General features: G+C 39.5%; 1 protein-coding gene across 1 annotated transcript in view; it reads right to left on the reverse strand.

Annotated features, from left to right (window-relative positions):
* LOC117942439 (Down syndrome cell adhesion molecule-like protein 1 homolog) overlaps positions 1-18,297 on the reverse strand; it is a 106,738-nt gene that overhangs the window by 18,132 nt on the left and 70,309 nt on the right. Inside the window, exons 10-20 of the mRNA XM_034867895.1 lie at positions 13,670-13,948; positions 12,436-12,564; positions 12,121-12,300; positions 10,563-10,768; positions 9,233-9,329; positions 8,917-9,045; positions 8,475-8,642; positions 5,380-5,450; positions 4,906-5,146; positions 612-758; positions 360-515 (exon numbers count right to left, since the gene is read on the reverse strand). Of these exons, the coding sequence (XP_034723786.1) occupies positions 360-515; positions 612-758; positions 4,906-5,146; positions 5,380-5,450; positions 8,475-8,642; positions 8,917-9,045; positions 9,233-9,329; positions 10,563-10,768; positions 12,121-12,300; positions 12,436-12,564; positions 13,670-13,948 (1,803 nt within the window). The remainder of the gene's footprint in view (positions 1-359; positions 516-611; positions 759-4,905; positions 5,147-5,379; positions 5,451-8,474; positions 8,643-8,916; positions 9,046-9,232; positions 9,330-10,562; positions 10,769-12,120; positions 12,301-12,435; positions 12,565-13,669; positions 13,949-18,297) is intronic.

The raw sequence follows: 18,297 nt of genomic DNA on the forward strand, positions 1-18,297 counted from the left end.
CGCACACCATACTGAACAATTTGCACATGCAAACACACACTTAACCCCCCCCAAAACTTCCGCATATTCACATGCACAGACCCACACCCTTAGGCTCCTTAACCACACACACTTCCTGGCTTCTTAATTCTCATTAGCACTGGTAATGGCACATTAAAGCACAGAGGTTTTAATCAGCAACCTCAACGTTACAAAGACCTCCTCTACCCGCCTGGCTCTCTACCTCCCACAATGCAGCCTAAAGTTAGGAACAAAGCCCCTTAGACCTGCCCCAAAGATGTGGTCAAAGCAAATTCCACATAGGTCTGTTAATTATTTGGTTTATCTGTGTGAAAAGATCCACTAAAATGTGGACTTACAGTCTTCACGGGTTTGGATGTACAGGACGTTGCTCCGGACCCCATCTCCAGCCTGGGTGTAGGCCAGAACCTGGTTGCTGTAGTTGGTGAACTTCTCCAGGCCTTTGAGCTCCACCTGCTCCTTGGTGGTTGTTATGTTTTGCATCTCACCCCATTCTGAGACACAAAAGGACAAAAGACGTGTTCAGACCAAGGGATGAGCAGTTACTAGTCATTGTGTCTACAGTAAGAAGACAGATACACTCAACATACCTCCATCCGGAAAGACAGCCCAGAACACAACACGGTAGCCTTTCAATACGCCATGCAGTGTCATCCTGGGAGGTTCAGCCCACGTGATCACGGCCTCGTCTGATGTTACAGAAATGGCGCGCACATTTTGGGGAGGCTGGCTAGGCACTGAAAAAGAAAAGAAGAGGGAGAGAGAAAAGCTAAGATAAGTTATCTTAGCAATGAATCTTCAGTAATCTAACCTTGTATGTTGGATGTTACAGTTTAATGCAATAAGAAGGTCTGTTCATTGAAGGCTGAGAAACCATCACACTGTTTTATGACAAAGCTAAACATAGACAAAACAGAGCAAATAAAGGAATTCTTTAATCCCTTAAAATTCAGTTTATTTGAACCCCTTCCAAACAATCTTATTCCACACTGTAACAATATAAAACATATCTTATCTATCACTTTGTTCCAGCTGTTCACTGAAGCTTCATGATGTTTTTAGTGGTTGAAATTATAAAAACCTAATATCTAGAATGTTTTTTTTCTTTTTCAGGTATCTTTGGGAACTTTAGGATCAGGTCCTCCATGTCAAGTCAGAGAGGTTTAAATAGGAACTATTTCTAGGATCTAAGAAAGTCAAAAATATTAGTAAATCTGAATAACTCTCCCAAATCTAAAAGTACTAAAACTCAAACTTGTGATGCTGCTCCAAAGACAATGCATTAGTAAGGATGTTATAGATGACACTGAAATCACCCAGGGGAATGCGCTGAGCATAAAAATATCATGAGTAGAAAGGACATTGATTGCTTCACTGTTTTTTTACTCAGGTATTAGTGCAAAAGAAAATGCTGTCATGGTGACATCCCATGCCAGTGGGGCCGCAGCTGCAAAGACAGTCTCCGGAGCGGAGAGGAGTAAGGCGATGGGCCGTTAGACCCAGCATGCAGCTGTTCAACAGCTAGCTGTTGACGGAATAGCAAGCTAGCTAGTAAGCTTCCGTCATGCTTTCATGTTACACTGGTTACACAAAATGAGCCAAAGTTTTCACTCATCTGGCGATTGCACTTTGCTTTCCTACGCTGTGACAAGAGTGTGTGGATGAAGCATTTAGTTGTTAAATTTGACAAATTTAGCGTCTGGCTCTCTTTTTTTTGTAATGTTATTACTTATTTGGTCGTTACTATATAACCTCACCTCAGTGAGTCAGCGATTTGCCGCAAGTCAGTTTATACAAAATGTCTGATATGCACATATTAATGCTTGCGTCTGTGACCATCGTATTACATTGATTTGAATCAAAATGTCCTTTCTACTCCTTCTATTTCTATGGTTCTAAGCATATGGGTAGATTTTCTGTTTCTAAATGAGAACATGACACTAGAATAAAGCTCATTTGGGTATAAAAAAGAAGACAAATGTTATGTGGGTCCACAAAATCGGTCTCCTATTCATTGTTACTTCATAGTTGACGACCTCACAAGTTTGAGACTTACTTCTCTGGTTTCTGGCTTTGAGAGAGAAAGTAGCTCATCTTCACAAATACTGATTGAATCTGGCCATGGACATAACATATTGGAATTCTTAATTTAGGTCGCGTCAAATTGTGCTCTCTCGAAAACTGTATTTCCAGGGTACTTCCAGGGTTTTTCATTTCCTCTTTTAGTAGCTTTAAGATTGGTAAACATCCATTCAAAGCCAAGACAAAATTTTAACTGGCTGCACCATTCTAACAAATACATGGCTTTTTACTATATTTTAGTCACATTTTTCCAAGATTTTGAAAATGAGTTTGTAGTGACTGGTCGATCGCATGGTCAGTGTGGTTTAAGAGGTTTAGTTGTAAAAAATTTAGATAATTTTATAGCAAAAGCAAGCGGTGCCACTGTCTGCTCTACATTGGGAGTGCATTGGCTAGCCGATAAATAAATAAACCCTCTCTGAACCCTTTCCATATTAAACCTGAAGCAAGTAAACAGGCTAGCGATAGATAAAAATCTCAGGACATGCGTCCAGCCTGATGTATAGGACCAACTCTACAACCACCATCTCTCTTTCTCCGTACAAGCCTCGTTCTGTCCCCGCCAGTCCAGGTGTCTCTTCTATTGGCTACCGCTGACCATTAGTCTTTCACGCTTTGAATAACACACACTGTTGAAGATGAACAGAAGTCAACTTGTGAGAAAAGGAGGGGCAGGAAGAGAGGAAGAGAGCCGAGTGAAAGACAGAGAGCAATGAAAGAGAGAGATTGGGCCAAGTCCACCAGGGAATTCTTCTGCAGCTGGTGAGGAGAGAGAAGGTGGGGAGGAGGACGGAGGAAGGGAGCCAAAAAAGAAAGAAGGATTAAAAAACTGAAAACAGGGTTTTGCACGAAAAAATCTTTAGGCTAAATAATTGGAAGGCAACAAAACATAGGTCCTTTCTTCACAGTCACACCTTTACGAGAAGGGATGCAAGGACGTAAAAGGATGTAAACAAAAATATGAGCCGGTTCAAGGGCCTGCAAATTGTCAGCGTTTTAGCTTCTGTAGGGTTAAACAGATGAAGAAAGCTGATACATAAGGGGTAAAGAAAAAAGTATATTAGATTAGTGCTGAAGTTGATGTATGAAATAACCTTACAAAAAAATGTGCATATGTTTTGAGGGAAAAAAAGAGAATACAGGAACATAATGAAAGGCGGTTTTGGACTGGGGCTATAGGGAGGAGAAGATGGGGATAAGGGGGAGAGGAAGAAGAGAGGAAGAGAGTTAAAAGCAAGGGGAGCAAGGGAAAAGCAGAAAAAGATGAAAAGAGGGAGCAGAGAGACAATGCGCTCAGCTGTAGATAATTACAGCAGGAAGCAGCGGAGGGAACGAGAGAGAGAGACAGACAGAGAGACAAGCTAATTATAATTATTTTTAGTATGCTTGTTGTTATCACTATTATCATAATGGCCATCAATATCACTGTCGCCACGGTGACAGCCATAGGGAAGAACTGGAGGGCTCTATCTGCTCTGGACCAATGGGGTTCAGCCAATTGTTCACTGGGTGGACATGTATGCATGTGACATACATATATATGTGTGTGTGTGTGTGTGTGTGTGTGTGTGTGTGTGTGTATTTGTTTGGATGGGGAGAAAAAAGAAATTTGACATATGATAGAGATTGAGAGAGGCGGAAAAATATGACTGTAATAATTGAATTAACTGCAGCTCAACACTACAGAATAAAGAGTACAAGAAGAGCAATATTTGTTATATATATATATATAAGTCTTCACTTTACTTTTCTTTTCAAGATGCATTTATGAGTGTGTTGTTAACATATATCAGCTTGTTAGACGCCAAAATTCAATCAATGCTGCAGAAAATATAGCTTTACAAGAAATGAATAAAAGCAAAAGCAACATTAGTAAATTATAGCCTTTGGATGTCTGATCCACAAACTAAATTAAATGCAGTAATCTATTCTCCTAGTGCTTCACTCCAGGCCCTTCCATCTCTTCCACAACACTACCTTCAACTTCACATACATTCTTGCCCATTCATATTGTTAAGGAACTATTGGATTTGTGATCACCTATGTTTTTGTTTTTGTCTAGCAAAGCAAAATATGGATATTGACTCCTTTCGATACTTCCACCAAGGAGTTGGCTTCTTTATTTAATTTCTTAAAAATTGCAGTGGTTATTGCTAATTACTACTGCAATTACCTGAATGAAACAAATCTGGCATACGTATGTCATGTATTGCCTCTCTTTATGTGAATTTTCAGACTCACAGCCAGATGCAAAATGTCTGGACATTGTTAAGATGTTTCATCTATCTAAGTGCTTGTGTAGTTCATTCAGTCATTTGCTCATTTATTCACTCAACATTTCAGTATCTACTTGTCTCACTGTACAGGGATCACTAAATCTTAGCTGCAGCCCTGCTGGATGTGTCTATGAGACTATATGTGTGTCCTTGGTATTGTTAAAAGCACTTGAGTTGCAACAGCTAACATTCAGTCTTTTAAAGGAAAGAGAGGGAATATAGTAATTTTAGGTTACAAAGCATGGCAAGCTTTGACATAGATGGGACAGTGAGACAGCAAAAAAAAAAAAAAATGGTTACAGAAAAAATCCAGTCAATATGTCAATCAAAGCCAAAGCAGACAGCTGGTGATACTTTAAAGTTTACTCTTCCACTGTCCACCATGCTGCTTAACGTCTTAACCTTATTGCTGATGGTCACAAGCCCAAATTTATACTTTATGAACAGAACAAGAAGCTAAAAAACCCTTTTTCATACATGCTGAGATATGTTGTGCAGTATTGTTGCTGTTTGTGGTGGTCCTCACCATCTTCCAGTGTTGTAGCATTGATCTCTGAACTAGAGGGCCCTGTGCCGGCTCTATTGAAGGCCTGGACAACCACACCATACTGGGCAAACTTTTTCAGGTTGTCCAGGGTGTAGACCTCACTGTCTCCAGTGGCCTTCATCTCCACAATGCTGTACTGGCCGTTACTGCCCGGGCCGTTCTCTCTGTAACCGATCTGGTAACCCCGGATCACCCCGTTCTGCAGCTCCTTCCTGGGAGCCTGGAGAATGGAAAACAGGAATACAGTACTGATATCATTTATTCATATAGTGCATGAATGTTTAACCACCTCCACAAACTAAAAGCTCTGAAAAGGAATAATGGCCAATAATTATTCGATTACTTTGCAAGCGGCAAACAAATTATTACGTCAGATAAGGAAATGTTACACAAATTAATTGTTTACGAGGAAGTACATAGCCGTTCAGAAGGCAGAAAATTCTAATACTTTACCTTCCAGGTGACCCTGATACTCTGAGAGGTCACTGGCTGAAGAATCACCTCCATGGGAGGACCATCAGGCTCTGCAGAGAGAGTCACAGGGGTTGAGGCAGAGGCATTTTGCTACTGTCAAAAAAACATTGTGCACCTTTTATGTCTCTCACAGAACAAAATTATTCTGATCTACAACTTTCAAAGACGTTTTTCTCAGTTTCATTGAGATGGAATTTTAATAACAAAAACACTTTATAAAAACCATCATTAATAGATGGTAAATTGATAGTTAATTATTCTTTAATTAATTGTCATTTAACCGTTAGCAAACCGTCATTTTACTGTTAACAAACAAGTTAATTATGATTAATAAAATATCAGTGGGGCTGTAAATTAAATTCATTATTACAACCATTATATCCCTCATATACTATATAAGGTATTGAGTAATGATTAAAACATATTTGTAAGCCTTTAAGAAACCATTTTTAAAACATCTTTTAACATTATATAGATAGATGGACCAGATATTTCTAACACTTTGATAAGGGTAATTAGTTGGTTTGTAAACCCTCTATAAAGAGTGTCTGGATGTTTATTATAAAGTTGCAAGATATAAAAAAAATTATACATATATATATATATATATACACACACACACATACACAGCTCATTAGTTTTTATACCCTGGCATACATTTAGAAATGTTGGCGTACATTTTGAAAATATGACTCATCATATAAAATAACTATCGTTGATTCAAGCATAGTGATCATATGAAGACATATCTTTTTACATAGTTGTTTGGCTGCTTTTTAAACCATGTTTATACCAGAAATAACTCAAATGGCCTGATCAAAAGTTGACATACCTTTGAATGTTTGGCCTTGTTACAGGCACACAAAGTGACACACACAGGTGAAAATGGCAATTGAAGGTTACTTCCCACAACTGTGGCTTTGTAAATTGCAATTAGTGTATGTGCATTAATAGTCCATGAGTTTGTGAGCTCTCACTTGGATGCACTAAGCAGGCTCGGTATTAAGCCATAGGGAGCAGAAAAGAACTGTCAAAAGACCTGCGTAACAAGGTATTGGAACTTTATAAAGATGGAAAAGGATATAAAAAGATATCCAAAGCCTTGCAAATGCCAGTCAGTACTGTTCAATCACTTACTAAGAAGTGGAAAATTCTTGGATCTCTCAATAGCAAACCAATGTCAGGAGGACCAAGAAAGATTTCAGCCAAAACTGCAGGAAGAATTGTTCGGGATGCAAAGAAGAACCCACAGGTAACATCATGGAAATACAGGCTGCTCTGGAAAAAGATGGTGTGGTTGTTGCAAGGAGCACAATACGACGGTACTTGAACAAAAATGAGCTGTGTGGTCGAGTTGCCAGAAAGAAGTATTTACTGCGTCAATGCCACAAAAAAGCCTGGTTACAATATGTCCGAAAACACCTTGACGCGCCTCACAGCTTCTGGCAAACTGTAATTTGGAGGGACTAGATCAAAATAGAGCTTTATTGTCACAACTATAAGCGATATGTTTGGAGATGGGTCAACAAAGTCTATAGTGAACAGAATACCATCCCCACCATGAAGCATGGTGGTGGCTCACTGATGTTGTGGGGGTGTGTGAGCTCTAAACGCACAGGAAGTCTTGTGAAGATTGATGGCAAGATAAATGAAGCATGTTATCAGAAAACACTGGCAGACAATTTGCATTCTTCTGCACGGAAGCTGCGCATGGGACGCTCTTAGACAATGACCCCAAGCACAAGGCCAAGTTGACCGTCCAGTGGTTCCAGCAGAAAAAGTTGAAGGTTCTGGAGCGACCACCACAGTCTCCTGACCTTAATTTCATTGAGCCAATTTGGGGAGATCTCAAATGTGCGGTTCATGCAAGACAACCAAAGACATTGCATGAACTGGAGGCATTTTGCCAAGATGAATGGGCAGCTATACCACCTGCAAGAATTCAGGGCCTCGTAGACAACTATTACAAAAGACTGCACGCTGTCATTGATGTTAAAGGTGGCAATACACAGTATTAAGAACTAAGGGTCTGTAGACCTTTAAACTGTGGTCGGTTCATTTTTTTCTTTGTTGCAATGTTTTGTTTTATGATTGTGCCATTCTGTTAGGAGCTACAGTTCAATGTGAATCCCATAACAGATAACAGACTTGTGATTGGCCTGTTCACTCATGTTTTCTTTACAAATGGTATATATTTTAAATATTCCTCAAGGGTATGCAAACTTTTGAGCACAACTTTATAATATGTTTGTGCATATATATGTGTATATACAGTATATACTGTATATATATATATATATATATATATATATATATATATATATATATATACAGTACTGTGCAAAAGATTTTAGGCGGGTATAAAAAAAATCTGTAAACTAAGAAGGCTTTCAAAAATATAAATAATGATTGTTTATTTTTATAAATGTACAAAATGCAATGGGAACGCAGAAAAGAAAAATCTACATCACATCAGTATTTGATTGTGGTAAACATTCACACTTGCCTAATATTTTGTACAGTACTGTACATTGACATGTCTGTATATTGATGTATTATTAATTATTTTTGTACACTTTAATGAAAGGGAAAAAATGTATCATTGCTTTACCAAGCACTTCCTTACCAATAACAAACTATAAATAACATCAGTCGTAACTTAACAAAAGTCCAGATAATGTTAATAGACGTTTTACAAACCAACTAGTGACCCTTAACCGATTCTTAGATATATCTGGTCCATCTATCTATGTAATGTTTATAGATGTTTTAAAAATGGTTTCTTAAAGGCTTACAAACATTTTTTAATCATTACCCGATACCTAATATAGTATATGAGGAATATAATGTGTGTATCAATAAAGTTAATTTACAGCACTACTAACATTTTATCAATGATATAATTGAATTGCTTAACAGTAACATGACGATTTGCTAACAGTTAAATGAAAATTCACTAAAGATTAATTATTAATTAATTATCAATTTACCATCCATTAATGATGGTTATTATAAAGTGTTACCTTAAATAGTTAATCCCATTCACATTGGTGCAGAGCTGTCAAGATACTTACGTGCTTCCTCTGTACTGATAGTGAGTTCCTTACTGGCCTCGCTCTTGCCTATTGTATTGTATGAGTACATGCGGATGCTGTAGACGGAGGCAGGGTGGAGGTCCACTATGTTGGCCTGATTGTTGGTGGGGGAGATATTTCGAGTGGCGTGCTTCAGCTCCCAAGTGTCTGACAAAAAACAGGGACATTTTAAGTTATGTAGTTTGCCATAATTTTCCGACTTAAAAAAACACTTTACACTGTACAAATACAATATGCATTTTCTCTCTTACGCAATATTAAGCCATGTTTTATTTTTAAAGTTTATATTTTGTATTTTGATACTGAATCTCAACATATTCTGTTGGGTTTCAAAGACTGAAAAGAAGCACCAACAGCTTAGTTTACTGTTCCAACGTCAGATTAATTTTCTGTGAAATTAAGAATACACTTTTTCACTTACCTGTCTTGTTCTTATACTCAATATCATAGGAGGTAATGACACTGTTTCCATCAAATCTCTGTGTCCAACGGAGATTCATACTGCGATCTTTCACTTCTCGCACCTCCAACTCTGGAGGGTCTGGGGGCTCTGAGAATTCAAAAGAGAGGAAGGTGAGAAAGGGAGGAAGGCAATATAAAACAGGAGAAGGTAGCACCAAAAGAGAGACACGTTTAGTTGGAATGAGAAAAAAGCAGGTTCTTGTAACTTCTGTCAACATGAAAAGACGATACAGTACATACAGATACGGTACATGCATTTGCACAGAAATGGTTACCTTGCACAGTGAGCTGGATAAGGCCACGTCCTTCTCCGTAAGAGTTGATGGCATGACAGGAGAAGAAGACTGAATCCTCCCGCTCTGCTGGTTTGAGCTGTAAGGAGAAAGGTAGAAAGAGGAATGTCCAAGAGACAAACAACTCTATATTTGTGTGTGAAGCACAGCTTTGTGATGTAGTTGACCAAGTATGTTTGGTATTTAAGTGTCTTATTTTGAACAATTTTACCCTGTGAAAGATGCTATATTAAATAAAACTTGACTTACTTACATTGGTAGGATTGATGCAAATTGGCAAGTGTCACCAATCCAGTGGTACAGTGCATTTTTGTAATCAAGATTTTTTTTTTTGGTACCAATTACCACCTAACTGCTTGAAACACATAAAACAACAAATCCTCTGTGCTTTTCACTTTAGCTGGTGAAGGTTTATCTTCATAGACCTTGGCAAAATCGCACAAAACTCATTCAAGTATGTTTTGCCTGTTCTTTACACAGTATATAATCTTTAACAAGTAGATGCATTTACATGCACACTAAAATCCACAATTGCTTACATACAATCTATAACACTTTATAGATGCCTTCCCTTTCAGATGATAACTACCTCCACAGTCATTTAAATGCAATAGGGACGTGTTCCAGCATATGAAGTCTCTGATTTTAGTTCAGAACATTATTAAACCACAATTACGAACACAAAATCCCCAGTAGTTAGCTTAAATCTTGTGCAAAATACACAAACAAAGCTTCTGCGCTCTTGTGCGCATCAAACCGGGTGGGAGACGTCAACATCCTCAGAAGTCACTGGACAGGTAAACCTGTGACCAATGCATGACCATGTGGTGGACTAGAATCATGAAATGGTGACTTTTGGTATGTCCAGAAATGTGGGTTTAATTTCAAAAGATACATCATTCTTTTTTTACCTCATATGTTAGACTGCTGTATAGCACCTAGGGATGTCCCGGAGATGAACATTATTTTCTTTTCAGGAAATGAGACTGGATTTTGGACTCCACTACCACACTGATGATTTTTAGTGGTGGGGAGAACACTGCTGTTAAACAATTAGATGGGTTATGACTGTTATGACCAACCATCAACGACCTCTAACACACTGACAGATATAATAATAGACTCTGTACAATCTCACAATTTATTTCACACAACAGAAATACAGCAATCTAGTCTTGACTCATAAAAACAGAGCTCAGACAGACAAAAGAGAAAAGTTAGTGCCACTATTTGTCAAATGACTTAGAGTCATAAAGACATTGCCTTCTGTTTTCATCAATTAGATGCTCTGCCCTATAGAAGAGCTTCTTACCTTGAGTGTAGACAACACCTCGTCTGTCTTCTCATTGGGACTGGTGGTAATGGAGTAGCGGGGGTTGCGGTCAGGGTCAATGACAGTGTCCCCTCTCTCCCAGCGGATGATGATGGGCCATTCTCCCCTGGCTGTACAGTTTAGCTCCTTCAAGTGACCCTTCTTAGCCATGGTAGTGTTGGGGTGACTGGTGATCATCGCTGGGACTGGAAGGAGAAGGGAAATGTGTGAGATGAAGAGAAGGTCAAGACAAATGAGAGGAAACTGTGACAGTAAACAGATTGATGAGGGGGATATTAGATGACAGATGCAGATAAAAGCGGGAGAGGGGGATGGACAAGAAGGTGTAAGTGGATAATAAGAAGGGTTTAATTGAAAAACAAGAAAGAAGAGCAGAGAGGAGAAGGGTAGGACAGCTGGCAGTTAAAAAAAGTGGAGTTCAGAGTAGCTGAGTTCCATTGCATTAGAGTGATGAAGAGCTATGGTCAATGAAGTAAAGTCAATAAACCTACTCTCTCATTCTCCAATAGTTAACATTGGGGTTTAGTTGAATGAAGAGGCAAAGATGATACACTCTACCTTCTTAGTACACTATACACAAAATCACTCACAATCTTCTACAGCCGACACACTCATTCGCACACAGTAACGATCTAAGGAAGGTTCTGCTGTTTTGTTTTCATCACTTATTCATCTCACCCTCCCTCTTTTCCTCTTTTCTTGCCTCTCCGCTGAGCGAAACAGACAGAATTGAGGGAGGCAGAGGAGAGGAACGGTTCAATCAATAACACTAACACTAGAAAAAGAGGGATGGAGAGAGAGGGGGAGAGAGGAAGTCCTGTAAGTGCAGAACACGACAAAACTAGTGGTTGTATTTATGTGCACCTAGTGTAAGTGTCCAAAGAAGTCAGATATTAAGTGTTAAATCATTTGTGTGGGTATAGCTGTTTTGTAAGGTCATAATACTGCGTGCTTCAACATACATTGCCCTCTTATTATGCTCGACTTGACATTGACAGTCTGTTTGTGTGTATGTGCATGCATGTTCACATTGCTTCGCATACTGACAGGGAGAGCGGGATGAGAGAAATTGATTGCAGATAATGATTAAGCTCAAAGAGTTTTTGATTGTGTGCAGACAGATCCCAAGAGTCAAAAGATCAATTGCTCAGTTGCTCACTTTGTCAATGCCTGTCACACCAACCCACACACGCACGCACACACGCACAAACACACACAACCCCCCCCCCCACACACACACACACACACACACACACACACACACCTTTCTCACTGTTCTTTATTGTTTTGCTCTTAAATCCATGGTGACCTTTGCTCAACCAATTTATCAGTGTGCCTGTATATGTGTACGTGAGAGTCCAAAGAGCACAGGGAGAGTAGTGCGAGCTGGCTCATTGGTTTGACACAGTTAGTGAGCATGTGGTGTAGACTGATAAAGCTAGAGCACTGGTGCATCCCAGATGGCCTCACGGCAGTCATCTGTGCCATGAGAAAGTAATACTCTGCTACATTAGCCCGTGAGAGTTTGTATACTCACTCTTAACGGTGAGGACCATGCTCTTGCTGATGTCTGAGCCAACGCCATTGGAGGCCTGACAGAGGTAAAAGCCACGATCCTCCTCCAGGACATGTCTGATGAGCAGAGAGCCGTTACTCATGATCTGAATACGGCCCGTCAGAGGCACAGGGTGGTACTGCTGCGGATTCCCAATACCCGCTGAAGAGAAAGAGACAGAGAAGATAATGACGAATTGTACAGTAACTGAGGATCTCTACATTTTAATAAAATTTACTATGGGCAGTACAAACCTATGGATATGATAATTGGCTATAGATAATGAATAAAATGTACCTAGTGCAGCTTTGGCATGCTTCCACATGACCTTTGGAGGAGGGTATCCATCTACTGAACAGTTTAGGATCCCAGCCTTCCCATAGATCCCATCCTGATTGTTGGGCTGAACCACAAACCGTGGAGGCACTAGGGAAAGTAGAGGAGAAGTACATAAAAGACAAAAACTTAAATTTTGGGTACTTTCTTACACTGGAACCGTATTTAATGTTTCCTGCAAGGTCATTAAACAGCTTTTCAGTCAGAACATTATCATCAACACTGCTGTAAAACTAAATTGCATCTCTTCATCTGCCGTGTTCATTACAATGAAATGGAATAAATGAAGGAGCCAAGGCACATTCCAATGATTTTCAGTGGCGGAAGAAGTATTCAGATCATTTACTTAATTAAAAGTACCAGTAACACAATGTAAAAATATTTAATTACAAGTAAAAGTCCTACATCAAAAGCAAAAGTACTTTTGTCCTGTATGACTTATATACATAATATAGCTGGTCATAGTGTAACTACCTCATTACATACATTTTTAAACTATTCTACATGCTATTCTATATATTTTAAGCCCCAAACAAATAAAATGACTACCAATTAATCTCAAATGTCACAAGGAGTCCCAAAAAGACAGTCCTTTTGTTTTTATAAAGGATAACAGGCCAAAAAGGTTCGGAACTACTGATGAACTACTGGTAAACATGCCATTATATTACATAAACCTACATTTTTTATGTAAAATCTTAATCAGTAAAGTTTCTACAGCTGTCAAATAAATGTAATGTAGATATAGTTTACATAAGAAATGTAGTGGAATAAAAGGTGGTGGAGTAGAAGACTAAAGCACCATATAATTGAAATACCCAAGTTAAGTACAAGTACCTCAAAATTGTTCTAAGGTACAGCGCATGAGTAAATATACTTTGCGCCACTGGTGATTCGACATGTCAAAGTACTATAGTAGTCCCAAGACTTCACAGCCAGTTATCACTTTTGTTGGAAGCTCTGACACGTCTGAGAAAATGACTCTTCACAGAAAGTTTGTGCTACAACCTGAAGGTCGTGACATTTTAAAGATGTGAGTTTTTATGAGGCAAAGATGGTCTAATGAATGTTGCTTTATTTAAGTGCAATACTAAATCACTTCAGTGTTATTTTTACACTATCCCCTTCATTTCCACTTAAAGCCTTTCAATGCATTCCTATCTTATTTTCTATCTTGTCTCACTCCTTTTCTTACCTGTTACTGTGAGCTGCCTCTCTGTGCTGACAGTGGCAGCATCATTGCTGGCAATGCAGGTGTAGTTGCCATTGTGTCTGAGCGACACCTTGGATATCTGGAGGGAGCTCATGAACTCCTTTGTGTCGATGGTGATGCCCGAGGAGGGCACAATCTCCTGCCCGTCCTTGCGCCACGTGATGCGTATGGGCATGTCTCCAGACGACACTACGCAGGCGATGTACATCAATTTACCAATGGAAGTCGGTGGAAAGTCAAACGGCTGGATCAGTGGAGGAACTAAGAGAGGGAGAGAAGGAGAGGATAAAAGAGTAACAAAAAGAGGTGAAAGAAGGAGAGTGATAGGGTGTAAGATGTGTAGAGAGAAAGGTTGAGCGAATAGAGATGTAGTAGTGATAAGGTAATTGAGGGGAAAATAGTAAAATAAGAAAAAAAAAAAAGAAAGTCAACAGGCAGCTCAAGTCGAGGAAATATATGTTGAAAAGGAGAACAAAGGAGAGATAAAGGCAAGGACAGGCAACAGGGTGAAATAAAGGGTAGATGGAGAGAAGATAGAAGAAGGCAAAGAGGGAATAGAAATTTAAAAAAAGATGAATGAAAACAGTTAGAGGGTTGTTTAAATGAGCGGGGTGAGAAAGAGTTGAAGACAGAGATTTGAGGCAGATGTGAATAAGTGAAGGATAGAGAAAAGAGAGAAAGTCACATGTGAAGACATGGAGAATGTGGGCAGACACACAGATTTGAAGATTTGGGGGCATCGAAAGGATGTAAGAGTGAATGATGTAAACGGAGAAGAGGTGGAAGGAGAAAGATACAGAGGAGAGGGAGGGAGATTTTTTTTTAATGCATGGTTCAGAATCTGTATTTTGTCAACCAACCTGATTGGTAACCGATTTTCCTCTGTCTGTCTGTCTGTCTGTCTGTCTGTCTGTCTGTCTGTATGTCTGTCTGTCTGTCTGTCTGTCTGTCTGCCTGCTAGGCCTACTAGCCCACTAGCCACTGTGCAGCCGCCTGTGCCCCCTACCAATCCCTCCACTCCACCCCACCCTGCCCTGCTAAAGCCAGCCCATAATAGATGCTCTAATTAGAGCCCCATCCGTAGGGGGAAGAACAGTGTTGCTATGGAGAGCGGCAGAGGTGATGGCGTGGGGGGGGGGGGGGGAAGACATCTGGGGGATTTAATCTGGGCCTCGTTATAATTCATCTAATTTAATCAAGAGACATGATGAGCACACATTCATACAAGCACATACCTACACCCACACGCAAACACCTCAAAAGACTCGAGATGCAGGACTCTGGAACAATCTTTATTTTGAGGAAACGTCTGTTGAAGCGGAAAGTTATTCCCCTCCCTGCGTAAACTATAACCCACCTACGTAACACGTAATACGCAACGTATCTGCTGCGCGTGCCGACTGCACTGGTATCAGGCGCCTGAAAACGCATTATAATAGATTAGCAAACATATTTAGCTCAGCATTGGCCATCTAATGTAAGCTTGTTTCTTGCTTTAGCTACAACCTACGGTAGGTTAACCCTGACGTGTTATGAAAAGATAAGCGTTTGAGAGCGTTTGCTTGTTTGCCAAACATTTGGTAGTAGACTTCAGTAATCATTTAAATCCCGCTGGCCCCAACACTTTAAATTCCTTATAAATATCTATGCAGTGTTCTAAGCAGCCTGGATGAAACGCATCAAGCTATACAACACTCATTATAACCACTACAGAGATGAGACCTAAAGGAGAATTCCGGCTAATTTTTATGTTAATCTTGATTGCTATAAATATGCGAGTGCTGTCAACTAGAAAAAAAAACCGAAAGGAATCAGTGCAGGCAACAATGAGTAGCTGCAGCTACGTGTACAAGCTTCCACCTAGTTACATAGTTACTGTTATTGTCATAACCACTACAGTGCTGAATTACCTATTTTTGAGAAGGAAACAACCTACAATTTTGTCGCCGCAAAGGCATGGGTGACACCCACTACACCCCCCGGCGCTCGGGGGAATGTCGTCTGCTGCGGGAGGCGAGGAAAACGAGGAAGAAGGCTGCCTACCCGGCGAAGGAATCTACCACACAGATCAACACTGCCAAAACTCCTACTCACCAACAACAGATCCATCACACACAAAATGGATAAGTGACAAATACACACAAAACTGATGCATTATGATTTTAACAAAAGCCTGGCTGAACACACTTATCAATAGCAGCTAACAGCTATCTGAAACAGCTAACCAGGCAAGCAAGCTACCGGCAAGAACAAGACAAGGTAGGTGAATTAAAACAATGACTGACTTGATGTTACATAAGGGCCCTTCTCATGTTGTACAGACATATTAATTGCATTGTGTGTCTGTTAAGAGGCACAAAGGCTCTCTAAAACTTGCCCCGTTAACTTGGGATGACCAAACATCTTCTTTTGCCCAGACATGTACACTTTTTAAAACTGTCCAGGGCGGGTCCAAAAATTAATGAAAAGGTCCGGTTTTCACTGTTTGTCATTGGACCATTATGAGTGTACTTAAATTGACTTGTGCTTTGCACACAATAATAATATGATACTTTTTTTGCGTGACGTAATTCTGGAGAGGCTGCCTCTACAGAATTATGTCACGCAACAAAGAAGCAACAAAGAAGCGCACATACAGGGAGCAGATCAGACAGCGGTGCAGCACTGCACACAAAGTGCAAAGCATAAATTCAGCTTCACAGTTGAACTGCAAAAAAAACTTTCCACGTACCGTTCCGGTCGAGACAAGAGGGAGGCGGAGTGCACTGTGTGCAAATTTAGCACATGTTTCAGTGTCTAATAAAGGTAGGCTACTAGAGATCTTAAAGCTCACATGGACAAAAAAACCTTATCTTATTACATTGAAAACTTTTTCAGAGATATTTAGCTGAAGCTGGATTTTGAAGCTGACACAGAATAGGTCATAATTAGAACATTATTCCATATTTATTTTTTTGAAAAGAACTATTATTTTGTTACAGGTCGTTACCTATTTTATGTTATTACATCCGTTATTTTTATTTAAGGCATATTAAAGCATGTTCATCAGAGATGGGAAGTACTGAAGTACAAATACTTTGTTACTGTACTCAAGTTGACTTTTCAGATATTTTTACTTTACTTTTTTTTTAGCAACTTTTTACTTTTACTCCTTACATTTTAACATGAATATCGGTACTTTCTACTCCTTACATTTTACAAAAATGGCTCGTTACTTTAGTTTTGAACAAAAGCTTGTCTATCAGGTGTGATTGTGAATAGCAGAGAATAGTATGGACACGCGCGCAAATTGAATCTAATTGGATAGGAATATACACAGACTTCTCACAAAATCACACTTGAATTCATATCTTGCTACTCCGTCTGAATTTTATTAACCTAGAGTCCCAGTCTCTGTCACAATAAACAAGCTATATGTTTCAGGCCAATTGGCAGACAGACATTTAAAATGTAGGCTATGACATATAAAGAGCCTTTTTTCCATGTCCACTTTAGTTTCTCAGCGTGTTCTCTAGTATCTGTCTGGTCCAGGTAGCTTGTCATTCGCAAGGCTACTTTTATTATTATACTTTAGGTAAATTTCCAAGCCTGTACTTTGTTACTTTTACTTGAGTAAAGACGATAAATCAGTGCTTCTACTTTTACCAGAGTATTTTTTAACACAATTATCGGTACTTCTACTTGGTTTATGGGAAGTGAGTACTTTTGCCATCTCTGATGTTCATTAACCTCTGAGAAGCCTGTGTTTTGAGGCCAGGACGAGTGTCCTCTTTTTTTGGAAATCAAAATATGGTCACCCTACGTTAACTTCTGTTTTAGCTCAGTGGAAGCTTGTACATGTAGCTGCAGCTATTTAGTGTTGCCGGCACCGATTTAGGTTGGGGCTTTTCAATCAAAAGTACTCGCATATATATAGCAATCAAGATTAACATAAACATTGGCCGGAATTCTCTTTTAACTTGGACTCTAGCTCAAAGACCTGAGATTTGACTGAGACTCTAGCTAAAAGACTTGAGACTTTACTTAGACTCTAGCTCAAGGACTGGAGACTTAACTTTGACTCTAGCTCAAAGCGTTGAGACTTTACTTAGACTAGCTCAGAGTCTTGAGACTCGACTTGGACTCTAGTTTAAAGACTTGAGGCTTGGACTCTAGCTCAGAGACTTGTGAGCATCTCTGATGTGCAGAAAACACTACGAAGACATGTGAATAGCAGCACAAACTTCCCACATCTACTAATGTCAAGTCAAAACACACAGTTCTCACTTAACAACTTCTTCAAACAAACGTCATGCTATAGACGCGGGGAGCCGGGGAAAATAAAATACAGCATACACACACCCCTTCTCATTCACACACATATATGTGCATGAGTATGGCATGTGCACACACACATTTTATACAATAGCACTCCTGCTCAATGTAATTGCTGAGTGGTTGAGAGAGCACACTAGGCTACTCCGCCCCTTAATCATGGGTTATTAGAGGCAATGCATACAGTTTTCTTCTTTCCTCTCCTTCTGTTTCACTCACACCCCCCTGCTCCAAACCAGTCTAACTTACTCTCCATCCGCCTTACTATCACGCTTTTTTACATTCATAATTGTTTT

This window comes from Etheostoma cragini, chromosome 3 (genome assembly GCF_013103735.1).
Source record: "Etheostoma cragini isolate CJK2018 chromosome 3, CSU_Ecrag_1.0, whole genome shotgun sequence".
Taxonomy (NCBI): Eukaryota; Metazoa; Chordata; class Actinopteri; order Perciformes; family Percidae; genus Etheostoma; species Etheostoma cragini.